General features: G+C 42.1%; 1 protein-coding gene across 2 annotated transcripts in view; it reads left to right on the top strand.

Moving 5' to 3' along the window:
* RASA3 (RAS p21 protein activator 3) overlaps positions 1-13,716 on the top strand; it is a 161,841-nt gene that overhangs the window by 78,073 nt on the left and 70,052 nt on the right. For both annotated transcript variants that reach the window (XM_066577243.1, XM_066577239.1), the window contains exon 4: positions 5,255-5,349. In XM_066577243.1, the coding sequence (XP_066433340.1) occupies positions 5,255-5,349 (95 nt within the window). The remainder of the gene's footprint in view (positions 1-5,254; positions 5,350-13,716) is intronic.

Here is a 13,716-nt window from a genome sequence, read left to right as displayed (position 1 = left end):
CGGACACCTTCATGCTATTGGAGAAATTCAACCGGTCTTGAGGTGCTTTTACACGAAACGATTATTGGTTGGATTCCTGCAATCCAGTGAGAATCTGAAAATAATCGTTGAATGTGAATGCATACAGCAACTGAACGCCGAACAAGAATCCTTTTGTTTCTCGTTCGTCGTTCAATTTCTGTATGAATGACTGATTGTTCAGTGTAAACAGGTAGACGCTCAATTAATATCTATGTGCTACTTTGATATAATAATTTTATCTTCAAATATGGATCACTGATCCCTTTTAATTGAATAAATGCTCACAGTCCACTGTGACACTCATTTAGAATACATAATCTCCATTATCTATTCTTAAGGCCTTTTTACATGGCAAGATAAACTGGAATTAGCATGCAACCCGTAGTGATGCAGCGATTATTTGCTAGGTATACATTTACTCCGAATAATTAGTTTTGATCATTCATTTGAAAATAATCACACCTCCAGTCAACCCTTCTGCCACTGCTTTCTGTTTAGCAAATCGTACACGTCTGTTTATACCAAACAATGCGGCAGCTGACAAACAATGGTTTTCAGGTCTGCATGAAAGATGGGGTCAGCGATAAGCTAACAACTTATCGCTGATCATTTGCTCACTGCATGCACTTACACCTAAGAATTAGGCCTTAGTCAGACGACCGTTTTTTTGCCGCGATTTGCGGATCGCATGACGGATGCGCATCCGCAAATCACGTGACCGGGGCTGACGATTCGCCGAAAAATCTGCAGCTAGCAGCGTTTTCGGCTAAACGGGCCCGATCAAAGGTGCGCTGTCCGATCAATGGGCTGCGGCGAGCGCAGGATGAATTTTCAGGAAGGGCTTAAACATATAAGCTCTTCCCTGAAAACCATCCAAAAATGTGTAAAAAAATAAATAAATAAAAAAATAAAAATAAAAAATAAAAAAATATATATATATATACTCACCTTGTCCCTGCAGCCGGAGTTCAGCTGCGGTCGGCCGGCAGTTCTCCTGAACTGCTCTGTGTAGTATTCAGCAGGCGGGGATTTAAAATCCCCGCCTGCTGAATGGGCTGCCTCTGATTGGTCACAGCCCTCACCAATTAGAGGCAGCTCTAACTCACCCATTCATGAATTCATGAATGGGTGAGTGAGTGCTGCCTCTGATTGGCTGAGCGCAGGGACCAATCAGGGGCAGCTCTCAGCTGTCATTCATGTATTGTTACAGCTGTGGCAGAGGAGAACGATCTTTATACTATAATGTTCTCAATGGGGTCGCGCTGCTGCCACCGGCCCCATTGAGCGCATATATAGAACACAAGGAATCGCAGAGCGCAGATAGGCGCGATCTGCGATTTGTCGTGTCCTATAATTTATCGGACATCCGCATAAAAAGCGGACATCTGACCGATCCCATTGCGAAGCAATGGTTCTATATATGCGCAGATCGCATCCGCATCCGCAAATCGCGGCAAAAAAACGGTCGTCTGACCGAGGCCTCATAGTGCAAATCACTCTATTATTTGCATAATTGTGCCATGAAAAAGGGCCTTTACCCAATGATAAGAAGCTGTGAGCCAGTGATACATATTTTATTATAAAGGCCCTTTTACACACAAAGATAATTCGCTCAAAAAATGGCTTTTGAGCGATCCTTTTGCATAAACTACTAATTGCTACTAGTGCCTATTAGTACCAATTAGTAACGGGTGAGCCGCCGGGAGCTGTATTCAGAGAACAGCAGGTGGTCTGTTCTCTGAATCCATTCCTTGTTCTGCCACGGGACTGACAGCTGAGACAATGTAATCAGCGCTCCCTGGGCCGAGCACAGCGTGCGGTCCTTCTTATCAGCTGTTCTGCCGAATGATGCATTTCATGACCAACTGAAAATCCCTATACAGCAGAAAAGTGAAAGATGGGCGTATTTGCATCCAACAATAATCATTGCGTGTAAAAGGGCCTTAAATAATCTGTCTCATGATAAAGATTCTGGCAGTAATGTGTAGGCAGGACAATTTCAACCTAGTCCCCCCCCCCCCCCCCCCCAACCCAATTGCTACTTAATAACACACACATATATACTGTGTAAGTGCTGTTTTCCTCTCTTATATATTCACAGCTCAGGCTTGTTAAAATCTGTCTGGTTTATCATTTTCAGGGGAATGTGTTCCACAATTTAGTTAGAGCAGTGAAGCACAAAATGAACAATTTGGAGTCTCTATAAGAACCCAATTGCTTTGTCACATTGTTAAATTAGGTCTTTGAATTCACCTGCTCACTGCAGAGTCTGCATTACAGATTGGATGAGCAAAGCTTACCACTAAAGCAAAGTTTACTTCTTGTTTTTATTCTTTCCACGTGATTTCCAAAGCAGATGTAGATAAAAGCAATTTACTATTGTTAAAAAGAATTCCATAAACATGTCCTGTAAACTAGGCATACGTGATTTAATAAATTCAGATGCACCCAAATTCATAGTAAACTGCTTTAAATTTAACCCCCTAACGGTCACATTAAAATTTTGAAAAAATGTTTTATGAATTTCTCATGTAAATATTTGGCGCAGAACTCTGTTGCCATTAGAGCGTTTTTTTAATGCATAACTAAAGTGGCACATTCTCAAATAGATTATATATTTCAAATCTGAACATATTACATTGCAGGTGTGTAGGCCCACGTATCCAGGAAAAAGGAAGCCTTCACATGCATTTTTGAGAGCTCAGATGGGAGCCCAGGATCTCTTCTATAGTTGTGTCCAGCTGACCCAGCGTCACACTCTTGCCGCTGCAAACAGCGTCCAGACCCGTGCCCTTTCACTATTAGGGGCTTGATGAGATAAAGTCTAACCACATTGCCTAAGAGGCAAACCGAGTCAATTTAATGGTGTATTGATGGGCGTAAATTTCTTCCAGGTGGAATGTTGGGTTAATCAAGTTAATGACCTACTGGGGTTGAGGGGGCTCCTGGTGATTTCCAATGTCTGGCAATCACCAGCCTCGCTGCTAGAATGATGTGGGAAATGAGGACTCAGTGAAATGGGGAAAGCTTGCCCTTATTTAAAAAGCAAAGGGCCAGGTCTGGGGACACAAACTGTCGAGTCACAGTAAAGCTAAAATCAAAGACCAGATTCCAAAAGGAACGCTCAACGGGGCATGCCCACCACATATGAAGAGATGTGCTTTTCAGCCCACATCCTCTCTAGCAGATCTTCGGGATCTCTCTATTCATTCTGGCCAATCTAGCCGGCGTCGGGTACCAGTGCAGAAAGAGCTTCTGCGAGGATTCCCAGTGCGCTATGCCATGGGAAATTTTCTTTGTCCAAGAAAGCACTAGCCTGCTCCTCCAGACTGAGTTGCTCCTTCAGGTCCAATTCCCACATTGTCAAATGTGGAGATTTTTCCTGGACATGTGGGTACCTTGTTTCTAGCTTTCTTGGAGTGATCAACTTGCTTCTATCACAACATGGGTTACAGGTTGAGTCTCTTTGCTCTATCTCAAGATCTTCGCTATCTCTAACCATTCAGCTTCTGACGTTCTTCGGATGTCACTTCCTGTATGCAGATATTTTGTGCTGTTTGCTGTGCAGCTAACATTGTGCTTGTATTCCCCAAACTGGGGTTACATATGTATCCTATCTATATAATACACACATACTTTATATACTGAGTTATTGTCTTTCTGTTACATTTTTCCAGATCAGAGTGCGGAAAATAACTTTAATATAGTTTTTGTTATGGTTTCTTTGTCCTAGTGTCTTTGTCTCTCTTTTATGTTAATTGGATAAAATTATGGTGATCTATTAGTAAAGAATAAAAATGTGCTTAGATTGTACAAATTTAATGGATCAACCAACTTTAATAAATCGATCCCAAAGTTTCCATTTAGTTGCAGCTTTGAATCATAAATGTACTTGACACAATTATGTGGTTTTGTTATAGCTTTAATTAACAATGTATTTAAAATGTAATAGGATAATCAATAGTGCTAAAGATAAAATTAGGACAGGATCTGAAAATCAAATGTCCATTAGATGTGAGGACTACTGTTTACCATAATTATCTCCATTTAATAATACTTTCCTCGGATTGTTAGAGGTGAACACAAGTGTAGTGTTGTCTAATTGGATCAGAGCATCATACAAGTTCGCCTTGTTCCTAACCAGTAACTTCTACAGTCGGCAAACAATAAGCAAGACGTCCGCCTTTTCCATATGATGTACTTTCTAGGCTTCCTCTGCGTACTACACAGCTGGTGCTGAATGAGATTAAACCGGCCCCACTGGGGTTCTTGTTACACTCTCTGACCTAGTTTTCTTTCTTCTTCTTTCTATTGTGGTAAATGCATAACGACCTGTTAAATTATGTATCTTTCTCATTCTTAACTTTGCATCAAATACACATTGGAAATGGATTTTTTTTTCCAGAAATCAGATCTGTGTGATTAACATAAAATTTTTATTTAACCTTCATTTGCTGCTAAACCAGATGAATTCTTCAGTTGCTTTAATTGTAGAAACAATCCAGAATCCAGGAGTTTGAGGGTGAAAAAACAACTTCTGGTTTATTTAGCAAAAAATTAAAACTGTACATCCAATATCCACTAGCGACAAACAAGACTGCTACATGTTTCGGCACAAGCCTTGGCGTACTCGCATGGAGTAGTCATATGATAACTTACAATTGAATAGGTAGAGATGGACATACAAAAATGAATAAATTGTATAAATTTAAATATGCGAATACATGAATATTTAATGCATGGGGCTAAACGGATATATAGTTATATATAATTTAGGGATATATCTCTCCTAATTTAAGCCTGTAAGTATAGGCTTTGTAATACCCAGCTTCTCTTCATAAGAGTAGTCGTTTTAAATCTCCTTCTCTCAAGTTGTACCACTTTCTCAATGGGCTGTGGGTGACGACTTTTTGTGCAGATCCAGCCTTGTCATTTCATCTGAAAAAGTGTATACAATGTTCATTATCTCATCACCTGCATTGCTAGTGTGGGAAAGACAAAGCATGATGGAACTGCTTATTGGTTGTCCTTGCTAGCCTTTCGGCATTTCTGCAGTCTGGCAGAGTTCTGAATTGGAGGCTTTTGGCTTATTGAGGATATGGCAAGAAAGGGAGCTATCAAACATTTCTTTGATTTAGAAATTTGCTTTGATTTAGAAGTTCGCTTTGTTTCGGAATGCATTTCCACACATTCTCTAGACTGATGACTTTTTTTTTTTTTTCTTCTCTTCTAGGTAAAGTAGCAATACTAAAGGAAGATCTGCAGAAATACAACAACAGAGAAACCTGGTTTCAAGTACAGCATGTAGATGCAAATTCGGAAGTACAGGTTGGCATACTATAATATTTACTTTATATTTCTTGCACCAGTTGAGGGGAACAAATGCTAATATGTCATTGCAATTCCCTACTTGCATATAGACATGGACGCACTTACATACCTCTCATGGGCTCATGCTGCCTGTGAACCTGCAGACAAGTTCCTTTTTAAATCCCTTGTATTTGCCTTTTGGAATATATTAAACTATAGATCAGTCTACTATTTAAGCTACAGGATACAATCTTCAGACTCTCCTCTGTAGTGTACTGATGGACAGCTGGTCAGCCACAAAACCCTTTTTCTTTTCTTGTGGTTTCCTTAGTCTAGGTTCCAATTACGCAGCAGATATGGAAGCTGCATGTAATACAATCCCAATATATTAGTGTTTGCACTGCCAACTGGAGGTACTGTCAGAGGGGTAACGTGAAGCTCCCGGGCCCCGATGCAAAACTTGTAACAGGGCCTCCAACCATAAGTCTTTAGTTATAGTACTGGGTTCCTTATATGGAGAAGAGAAGCCTTATGGGCCCCCTGAGGCTCCTGGGCCCGGGTGCAACCGCATCCTCTATAGCTACGCCCCTGGGTACCGTATATTGTGGGCGATTGGTACCCAGTGTTATCTATTGTAAACTCCTGCTACTAGAATGTAATTGTTTCACTTGCATCACCCTAGGGCACCTTCGTAATATAATTGTGATGGCGAAACATGAAATTAGCTGTCCACAGTGTACTGAAATAACCAGATCACATACTGTGGATGCCAAACTGTAATTTCAGTCTTTTAGAAGGCCGCGTTCTCTTTTGTAATCTTCAGTGTTTATAAATAGTAGGACATCCAAAGAGAAACCATAATCTACAGTAGGCCATAATTGTGTGGTGACTTGGTTACATACACAAGATGAGAGCTTTGATATTACAGATGTCCTGACCATATACCAAGGTGGACCATTTACTTGCTATATTTATACTTTAAGTATAGTGGAGCACATTGGTGGGTGGTGTTCCTTTAGTCAGCTGTTGCTCATTTCAACGACTGTCTGGGCATCGTGGGTAATGCATTATTACAACTGTGAGCGGTTAGTCATCCGTGGAGGTACATTTGGAGAAACAAATTACGCTCATCAGTAGTCACAATGTTTAACGTGCTGATTCTTATTCCACAATTTTTTGATGGTATTTTGTTTTTTGGAAGAGGGTTGGAGCTCCATATTTTTGATACCAGACATGTAGCCTAAGGGTGGTTTCACATCTTCGCTGGGGATTCTGCCTTCCTGCTCAATTCAGGGAGCAGGAAAAAAAGACATCGCAGCCAGACTGTTCGGTCTCTGGATGGAACCGAACTGCGTTGGGCAGACCCCATTGACTGTAATCTTAGCCGTATCTGTGAAGGAACCTTCTGCTCGAGGTCCCGATGCAGATGTGAAACCACTCTAATTCTGACACTATTAAAGAGAGAAGTGGTGGTGAATGAGGCAATAAAGCACAACCTACCCTGATTTTTTTTTTAGACTGTTACAAAGTTGTGAGGTACCCCTGTTTTAATAAATGTGTCCCATTGTGTGCAATTGTCCATATTTTTAAATTATAAATTTTTTTATGGAGGAGGTACAAATTTTCCATTAAAGGGGTGTTACTATTGGTAGGGATTTGCTATTGATGACCTATCCCGTCTCCTGATGAAGATGACAATATAGTAGGGTATTGCATTCCCCTCATGAGCACTATGGGTTATTAGCACACATTGATAGTTTTCTCGAACAGTTATATCATATTTCCATATTGCGTATTTCTGCACTGATGTTCATTTATATGTGTAGTATAGCCCTTACTTTGGGAGTTTGTCCTAAAGTGTATTCATTATGTAAGCCAATGTATTGCAGTATTGAATTGAAAAGCATGTCACAGTATTTACAAGATACATCAGTCTGTACAGCTGTAATTAGTGTGTGTGTATTCACCCTATATTCACCCATGGTACTTGTAGCCTATATTGGTATACTATGAGAGGTATGATGGATGTGCATATTGTATCACATTGCTTGTGTTTGCTGCTATTTTTGTCTTTAAAGTGGTTTTAGCTTACGGCCTCATGCGCACGGCCAGGTCGGATTTCGCCTGCAAAATTCTCGCAGCAGGGTGTGATCCGTGCCCCTGTGCTGATCTCCCACTTTACCCGTCCGGCGTCTTCTATCTCTGCTGTGTGATGTGCCGGCTGGCACACAGTCGCGCATTCGCAGAGCGTGGCGTCAGTGGTGACGTTTCTGTGCAAGGCTCACACAGAAATACAACATGGCACGATTTTGTTACTGATTTATCAAAATCGCGGCTGTCTGCATAGGATTCCGCGCACGCATGCAATCCTATGGCAGCGTGCAATGGCAGAAATTCCACGTGGAATCTCACTGCGGAATTTCCATCTGCGGGCATTGGGGCTGTATGTGGTTTGTTTAATAAAAATGTTGCCTGTTTTTTTATATTGTGTATGTTTATGGTCGGCTTTTCTTGCACAAACTTGTGTATTTTCATGGCTTAGTCCAGTGTACAGCTGTGTGCTATGGACTGTGCAGGCAAGCTATTTTCCACACACCTCTCTGTCATCATTACTTAATCATTGGGGGTCTGCTGCTCAGGATTCCCACCAATCGTCTGATCCTTCAGCAGTGTAATAGACTCCTTCATTCCCATTGTAATCAAGATGCCTCTGATTACACTTCCAGCTGTGACCACAATGAGAAGCTAGATGTGTGATCCCTCCAATTTATTTCAATGGGAGAAAAGCCTTTTATTACGCTTCCGGTCCGCACCTCCTATATCAGACCAATGCAAAATCTTGGTGTGTGTAGGTTCTCGTACGTGTATTTTGGTAGGGGAAACCTTGTAGACTCTCTGGTTCTGAGGAAATATTTATTTATCACTACATTAGATTACTATTCTTGTATAGTCTTTATACTCCAGTCTTGATCTGTTTACATCTGCTTTCTAAGCCTGTGACTAATGAGGTGCAAAAGCCAATGTAATAGATGTTTACAGCGTTCAATAGTGTGTATATCTATATTTGATATGGGTTGCATCTTGGTACAGAGAATTGGTGTAGGATTGGACCTCTTATCTAATGAAGGGTTAAAGATGAGCGGCATTGGTTTGTCTTGTGGGAACTCCGTTCACTTCTCTTTAATGTTGCAGCCAATATTGATAAGAGCCGAGTAATGGAAACCGCGTGGTCTCTGCTGCCCGCATCAGACGCTCAGCTACAGCATGGCCGTTAGCACATGGACGTGCGCCAGCTTTCACTTCATAATTGCATTCATTACCAGAGTGAACTTAAATGATGAGAAAAATGCTTCATAGAAGCTACATGCCAGATTCATTGTACTTGTAGCCGTTCATTTAGGTTAGAAGAGAGAATTAGGGTGGTTTCACATCTGGGGATTTCACCTCCCTGCTCCATTTGGGGAGCAGGAAAGGGAAATACCTGTGGCTGAATGGTTCCATATCAGCACAGAACTGAACAGCTTCGGAAAGACCTCATTGACTATAATGGGGTCCACACACTTTCCGCCCAACTGGCCAGCTTTTTCTTCTGGTATTCTCAGCTGGATCTGTGACCGTACCTCCGGCCAGAGGTTCCAACGCAGATGTCAGACTGGCCTAATAAACCTTTTTAAACCAGAGTCCTAGCCTGGGCCTGATGCAGTCTTAAACCCCTAAGGGTGTATTCACATGGGCCATTTTCACATGCAGCTTTGTCCTATTACAATACAGACGAAACTCGCACATAAAAAGAAAACCAAAACCAATCTGTTTGTTCACGTCAGCGACTTTTCTTTCAGACGTGGTCAGAGGTGGAAAAACTGCAGCCTGTCCTATTTTTGGACAATTCTTGTTTTAGAATCGCCACCTTTTCTCCTCGGAGCCTGAAAAAAAAATCACATCGCACTTGCACATATATGCGATTTTTCATGGGAATTCAATACATTTTTTCTTTTCTTCCTATTGAAACAGCATGCCATCTTCACGTACATAAGACAAGTGCAGCTACCTGATGCATTCTTCTCACAGAATGCATCGCATTCGCTGGTTAACAAGTGCAGTATCGGTCAGAGTTTCTGGGACCGATTATCACTCTCCTACGTGAATACACCCTAAGAGTATGTTTAGAACTAAATGTTGTATTTGATGCCCTTGAATACTAGAAAACGGCAGATCAACATTTGTTTAAAATGCTTAGATTTTTTTTTTTATCATGAAAGCAAACCTAAAGCATGTTCATAGTGTCCATCCATCTCCAGCACTATCTCATGCATAGTCTGCCAGTCCGCAGTCGGTCTTAATTCAAGCGATCTCTTAATATCCGTGGATAAACCATAATTCAATTATCTACACAGGATTGTGCTAGTAAGAATAGCAGTTTGTGCTCCGGAGCTGTGTTCATGGTTTGAAGGTTGCAATCATTTTTCACCATTTTGAAGCTTATGGTGACTTGTCCTTGGTCACTCAGCAGCCTGTATCAGTTCCCCCTCCCCTTCCTATCCATGCCTGTCAGTCCTGTGTATGCTACCCTCCATTCTCCTTGATTTAATGAATACTTGTATCTGTAATTAAAGGAAAACCCCTACAACCGAGGATCGCCTGCATGAATGCCCAAATGCACCCTGGAAGCTGGCAATGCAAACTCTTCCTCCGAATTAGTGCTCGTTCACACGGGCATATGTTTGCTGCGTAATACTCCGTACACGGCAGATATGCATGGAACATGTGGACTTTACTGCATATTTTAAACACCCATAGCCTATGATGGCAATATTACACATCAAAATAGGACATGCTGCATTTTTCCTTTGAAATCAATGGACTTTTAGCACTGTACATAACGCGCATAAAAAAATACACACGTCATATGCAGCAAACATCTGAGTGAGCCTTAAGGCTGTGTTCACACAGGCGGTTGTGGTCCTTAAACTATTAGATTTTTTGTGTGTGTGTTTGCGCTTTTCATGTTTTTGTAATTTCCATTTCTTCCCACACTTTTTAATAATTTTTTTTTAACGTAAGGCCCAGGTTCTTTATTTTTTGGTCCTACATGGTTACACGCATTAAATAAAAAAAAAAAAAAAAAAAATTAAAAAAAAGCCTGCACTTACATGATGCAAAATTGGCAACATTTTTAACACACCCATTGACTTCAATGGGCTGTTCTTGTCCAAAGTTGGAACAAAACATGACCCGCTCCGTCTGAGTAAAAAAGCAACCATGTAAATAACTCTATTGAAATCAATGTGTTCTTTCTGTACAATTTTGGGCCATTTTTTTCAGTCTTAAAACTGTATAGAAAAATTGCCCATGTAAATACAGCCTAAGGCCTCATGTCCACGGGCAAAAGAAGAATTAAAATCCGCAGCAGATTTTTACTCTTCTCCTGCCCGCGGATCCGCGCCCCATATGGATGCATTGACCACCCGCGGGTAAATAAATACCTGCGGATGGTCAATAAAAGGGATTTTAAAAAAAATGGAGCATGAAAAAATCGGGACCATGCTCCATTTTCGTGCGGGTCTCCCGCGGGCTTCTATTGAAGCCTATAAAAGCCGTCCGGATCCGCGGGAGACAAAAATCAGATTTTACTCACCCGCTCCGGTTCTTCTCTTCGCCGCGGCGCCATCTTCTCTCAGTCGCGGCCGGATCATTTTGCTTCGGGCCGGCGCATGCGCGGGGCATGTCACTGACGTCATCCTGCGCATCCGCCGGGCCGAAGAAAGAAGATCCGGCCGCGACGCAGAGAAGATGACGCAGCAGCGAAGGAAGGATCCGGAGCGTGCGAGAGGTGAGTTAATTCTGATTTATTCTTATTTTCAGCGCTCATGTCCGCGGGGCAGGAGGGACCCGCTGCAGATTCTCCATGGAGAATCCGTAGCGGGCCTGATTTTCCCCGTGGACATGAGGCCTTAGGCCTCCCTCACACAGGCGTTTTTGTACAGCGTTTAGCGCTGCCTTTTCAGCGCTGCGCTACACACTTTACAATGCTCCCATTCATTTCAATGGGGCTGCTCACACAAGCGTCAAAACACTGTGATTTGACAGCGATGCATGTTCTATCTTTGTCCGTTTTCAGCCCTGCGTCTCCCATTGAAATGAATGGGCAGCGGTTTCAGCGCTGCTGAAAACGTGGCACAACTTGGTACTGCGTTTTTAGTAGCGCTAAACGCAAGCGCTAGCTGCACAACTTTAAAACAAAAAACGAATACTCACTTAGCAGGCGCCGTCACGGTCCCCGCCACTGTTCCCTGGAGCTGCAGGCAGGCTGCTGGGCACTTGTCAAGTCGACAAAGCATCTATTGCTAGTGATGGGGATTGAAATCTCCGCCTCCCAGTGAGAGATTGCTCTGATTGGTTCAGGAGCTTCAGCTCCACCAGAATGGCTATGGAGGGTGCATCCAACGCTGGCTGTGGTTGGCTGAGCCTGCTGACACTCAGCGGGCTCAACCAATCAGAGCAATCTCTTGCAGGAGGCTGCGTCTTCAAAGCCCCTCACTAGTAAAGATCCTCTGTTGGCGAGTGCTGGGAGCTCCGGAGAGCAGCGGCAGGGGCATGGACAGTGCCAGCTAGGAGAGTATTGGCTTTTCTTTTTCTTAGCATATTGTAAAAAATGCATGATAATGTTGCTGAAACCGCAGTAAATGCAGTGTTGAAAAAACTCTGCGTTTTTGCAAATGCCTGTGTAAGGGAGGCCTTAGTGGGATTTCCCATAGGAAACCTTGATAACATAAAAATTGGATATGCTATAAATGTATTACTAGGATCTGACTTCTTAGCCCTCTGCCTATAATGATGGGGCTACAGCAAGTCAATGGTGCTATGTTGCTATTCTGGCATAGAGCAAGGTTGCTGTAGAAATAGTCCAGGTGGCTGATGCCCTTTTAAAGGCCTACAATATACAGTAAAATGGTCAGTTTAGCTATAAACTTATGTTTAATAGCATTCTTATAGGAACAGGTCTACAAGAAATTCTGAGTAAATGCAGTACCTGCTGATATACTTTGGGCATATGCAGTAAAGATGACCCTCACAAGGGAATATCCGTCATACTGTGCCCATCCAGGTTATGCTTAGTGCATAGAAAGGATGCTTGCATCGTATTAGTGCAATTCTGTTGTCCTAGATGAGTAATGGAATCCCTAATCGAGTAGAATGAAATGAACTGATATTGACGTGTGCGGTTCGGCTCTGGGCACTACTTGACACAGCGAGGAAGGCTGTTTACAAGGGAACTGAATTAAACTACAAGCGCATTACCATATACAAGGTGCACTTGAACCTATAAGTGAATCTAATCAGGTGCTGTGCTGCTGTAACTGGATTGTCTGTCTCATAAATGACTTCCAGCGTATGTTCATGAATCTTTCCTTCACTGGATTAACCCCTTAGTGATGAATCAAGTCTTTTTAAAGTTATTTAGGTTTCTCCTCCCTATTTTCAAAAAAATCACAACTATTAATTTTCTTTAGATTTGGTCGTCTGAGGGCTTTCTTTTATCTTCAAACAATTGCAAGTTCAAGTTCCCTTAGGGAAAAAAAATGACTGCTTATACCATGTACTGCAATACTTTAATATTGCAGCATATAGTATTTCTGCAGGCGATCTATTAAGACTTGCTGTAGACATGTCTTAATAGGCAGAAATACATGGCAGCTCTGGGGGCCTTCAGAAGGCCCATGGTTGCCATGATATCTAGACCGCACCCCGCAATCTCATCATGGGGGAGCGTTTTGGACCTCTGATTTGGCCATTTAAATGCTTTTGTCAGAATTGACAGCTGCATATAAAGCATCAACAGCTGTCATTAGTGTGAATGCTGGCTATCAAAGATAGAGCAGGCTCGACTCGTGAGCCTGTGCATATAGCGCGTATATGTACGTCCTGTGGTGTAACGGGGTTACAGAAGCAATTGGAGAATTCTTTGGTGCTCTTTTTGGTAATATTCCCATGAGATTTATGAACCAGAGACAAATCAAGAGGATATGTAGACATCTGTATCAATCCAATCACATAGGTTTATCGAGCCAGGCCAGTATGTAAAGCAATGCTTTGGTTCTAACTAGTGCCTTTTTCAATCTGCAGCACATTGTCATGGTTCCTGGGTTGCAGAAGTTACATAGAATTGGACATTTTCCTACCTGTCAATACACTAATTGAGTATCAACAGCGAAACTCTGGTGACTGTAACAAATTTATGTACAGAGCACCAAATCTGCCGCTCTACTTCACATAATCATGGCATTACATAATGGAAAGCTACACTGAAGAATACTTAGTCCTTGTTGACATCTGTGCTATGTTTCCATCATGGAAACAGGAAAATAGAACTCCAGCCAGGAACAG

Source organism: Eleutherodactylus coqui, chromosome 1 (genome assembly GCF_035609145.1).
Source record: "Eleutherodactylus coqui strain aEleCoq1 chromosome 1, aEleCoq1.hap1, whole genome shotgun sequence".
Classification (NCBI taxonomy): domain Eukaryota; kingdom Metazoa; phylum Chordata; class Amphibia; order Anura; family Eleutherodactylidae; genus Eleutherodactylus; species Eleutherodactylus coqui.
Note: the sequence above shows the minus strand (reverse complement) of the source record. Positions and strands in the feature narration are given on the sequence as shown.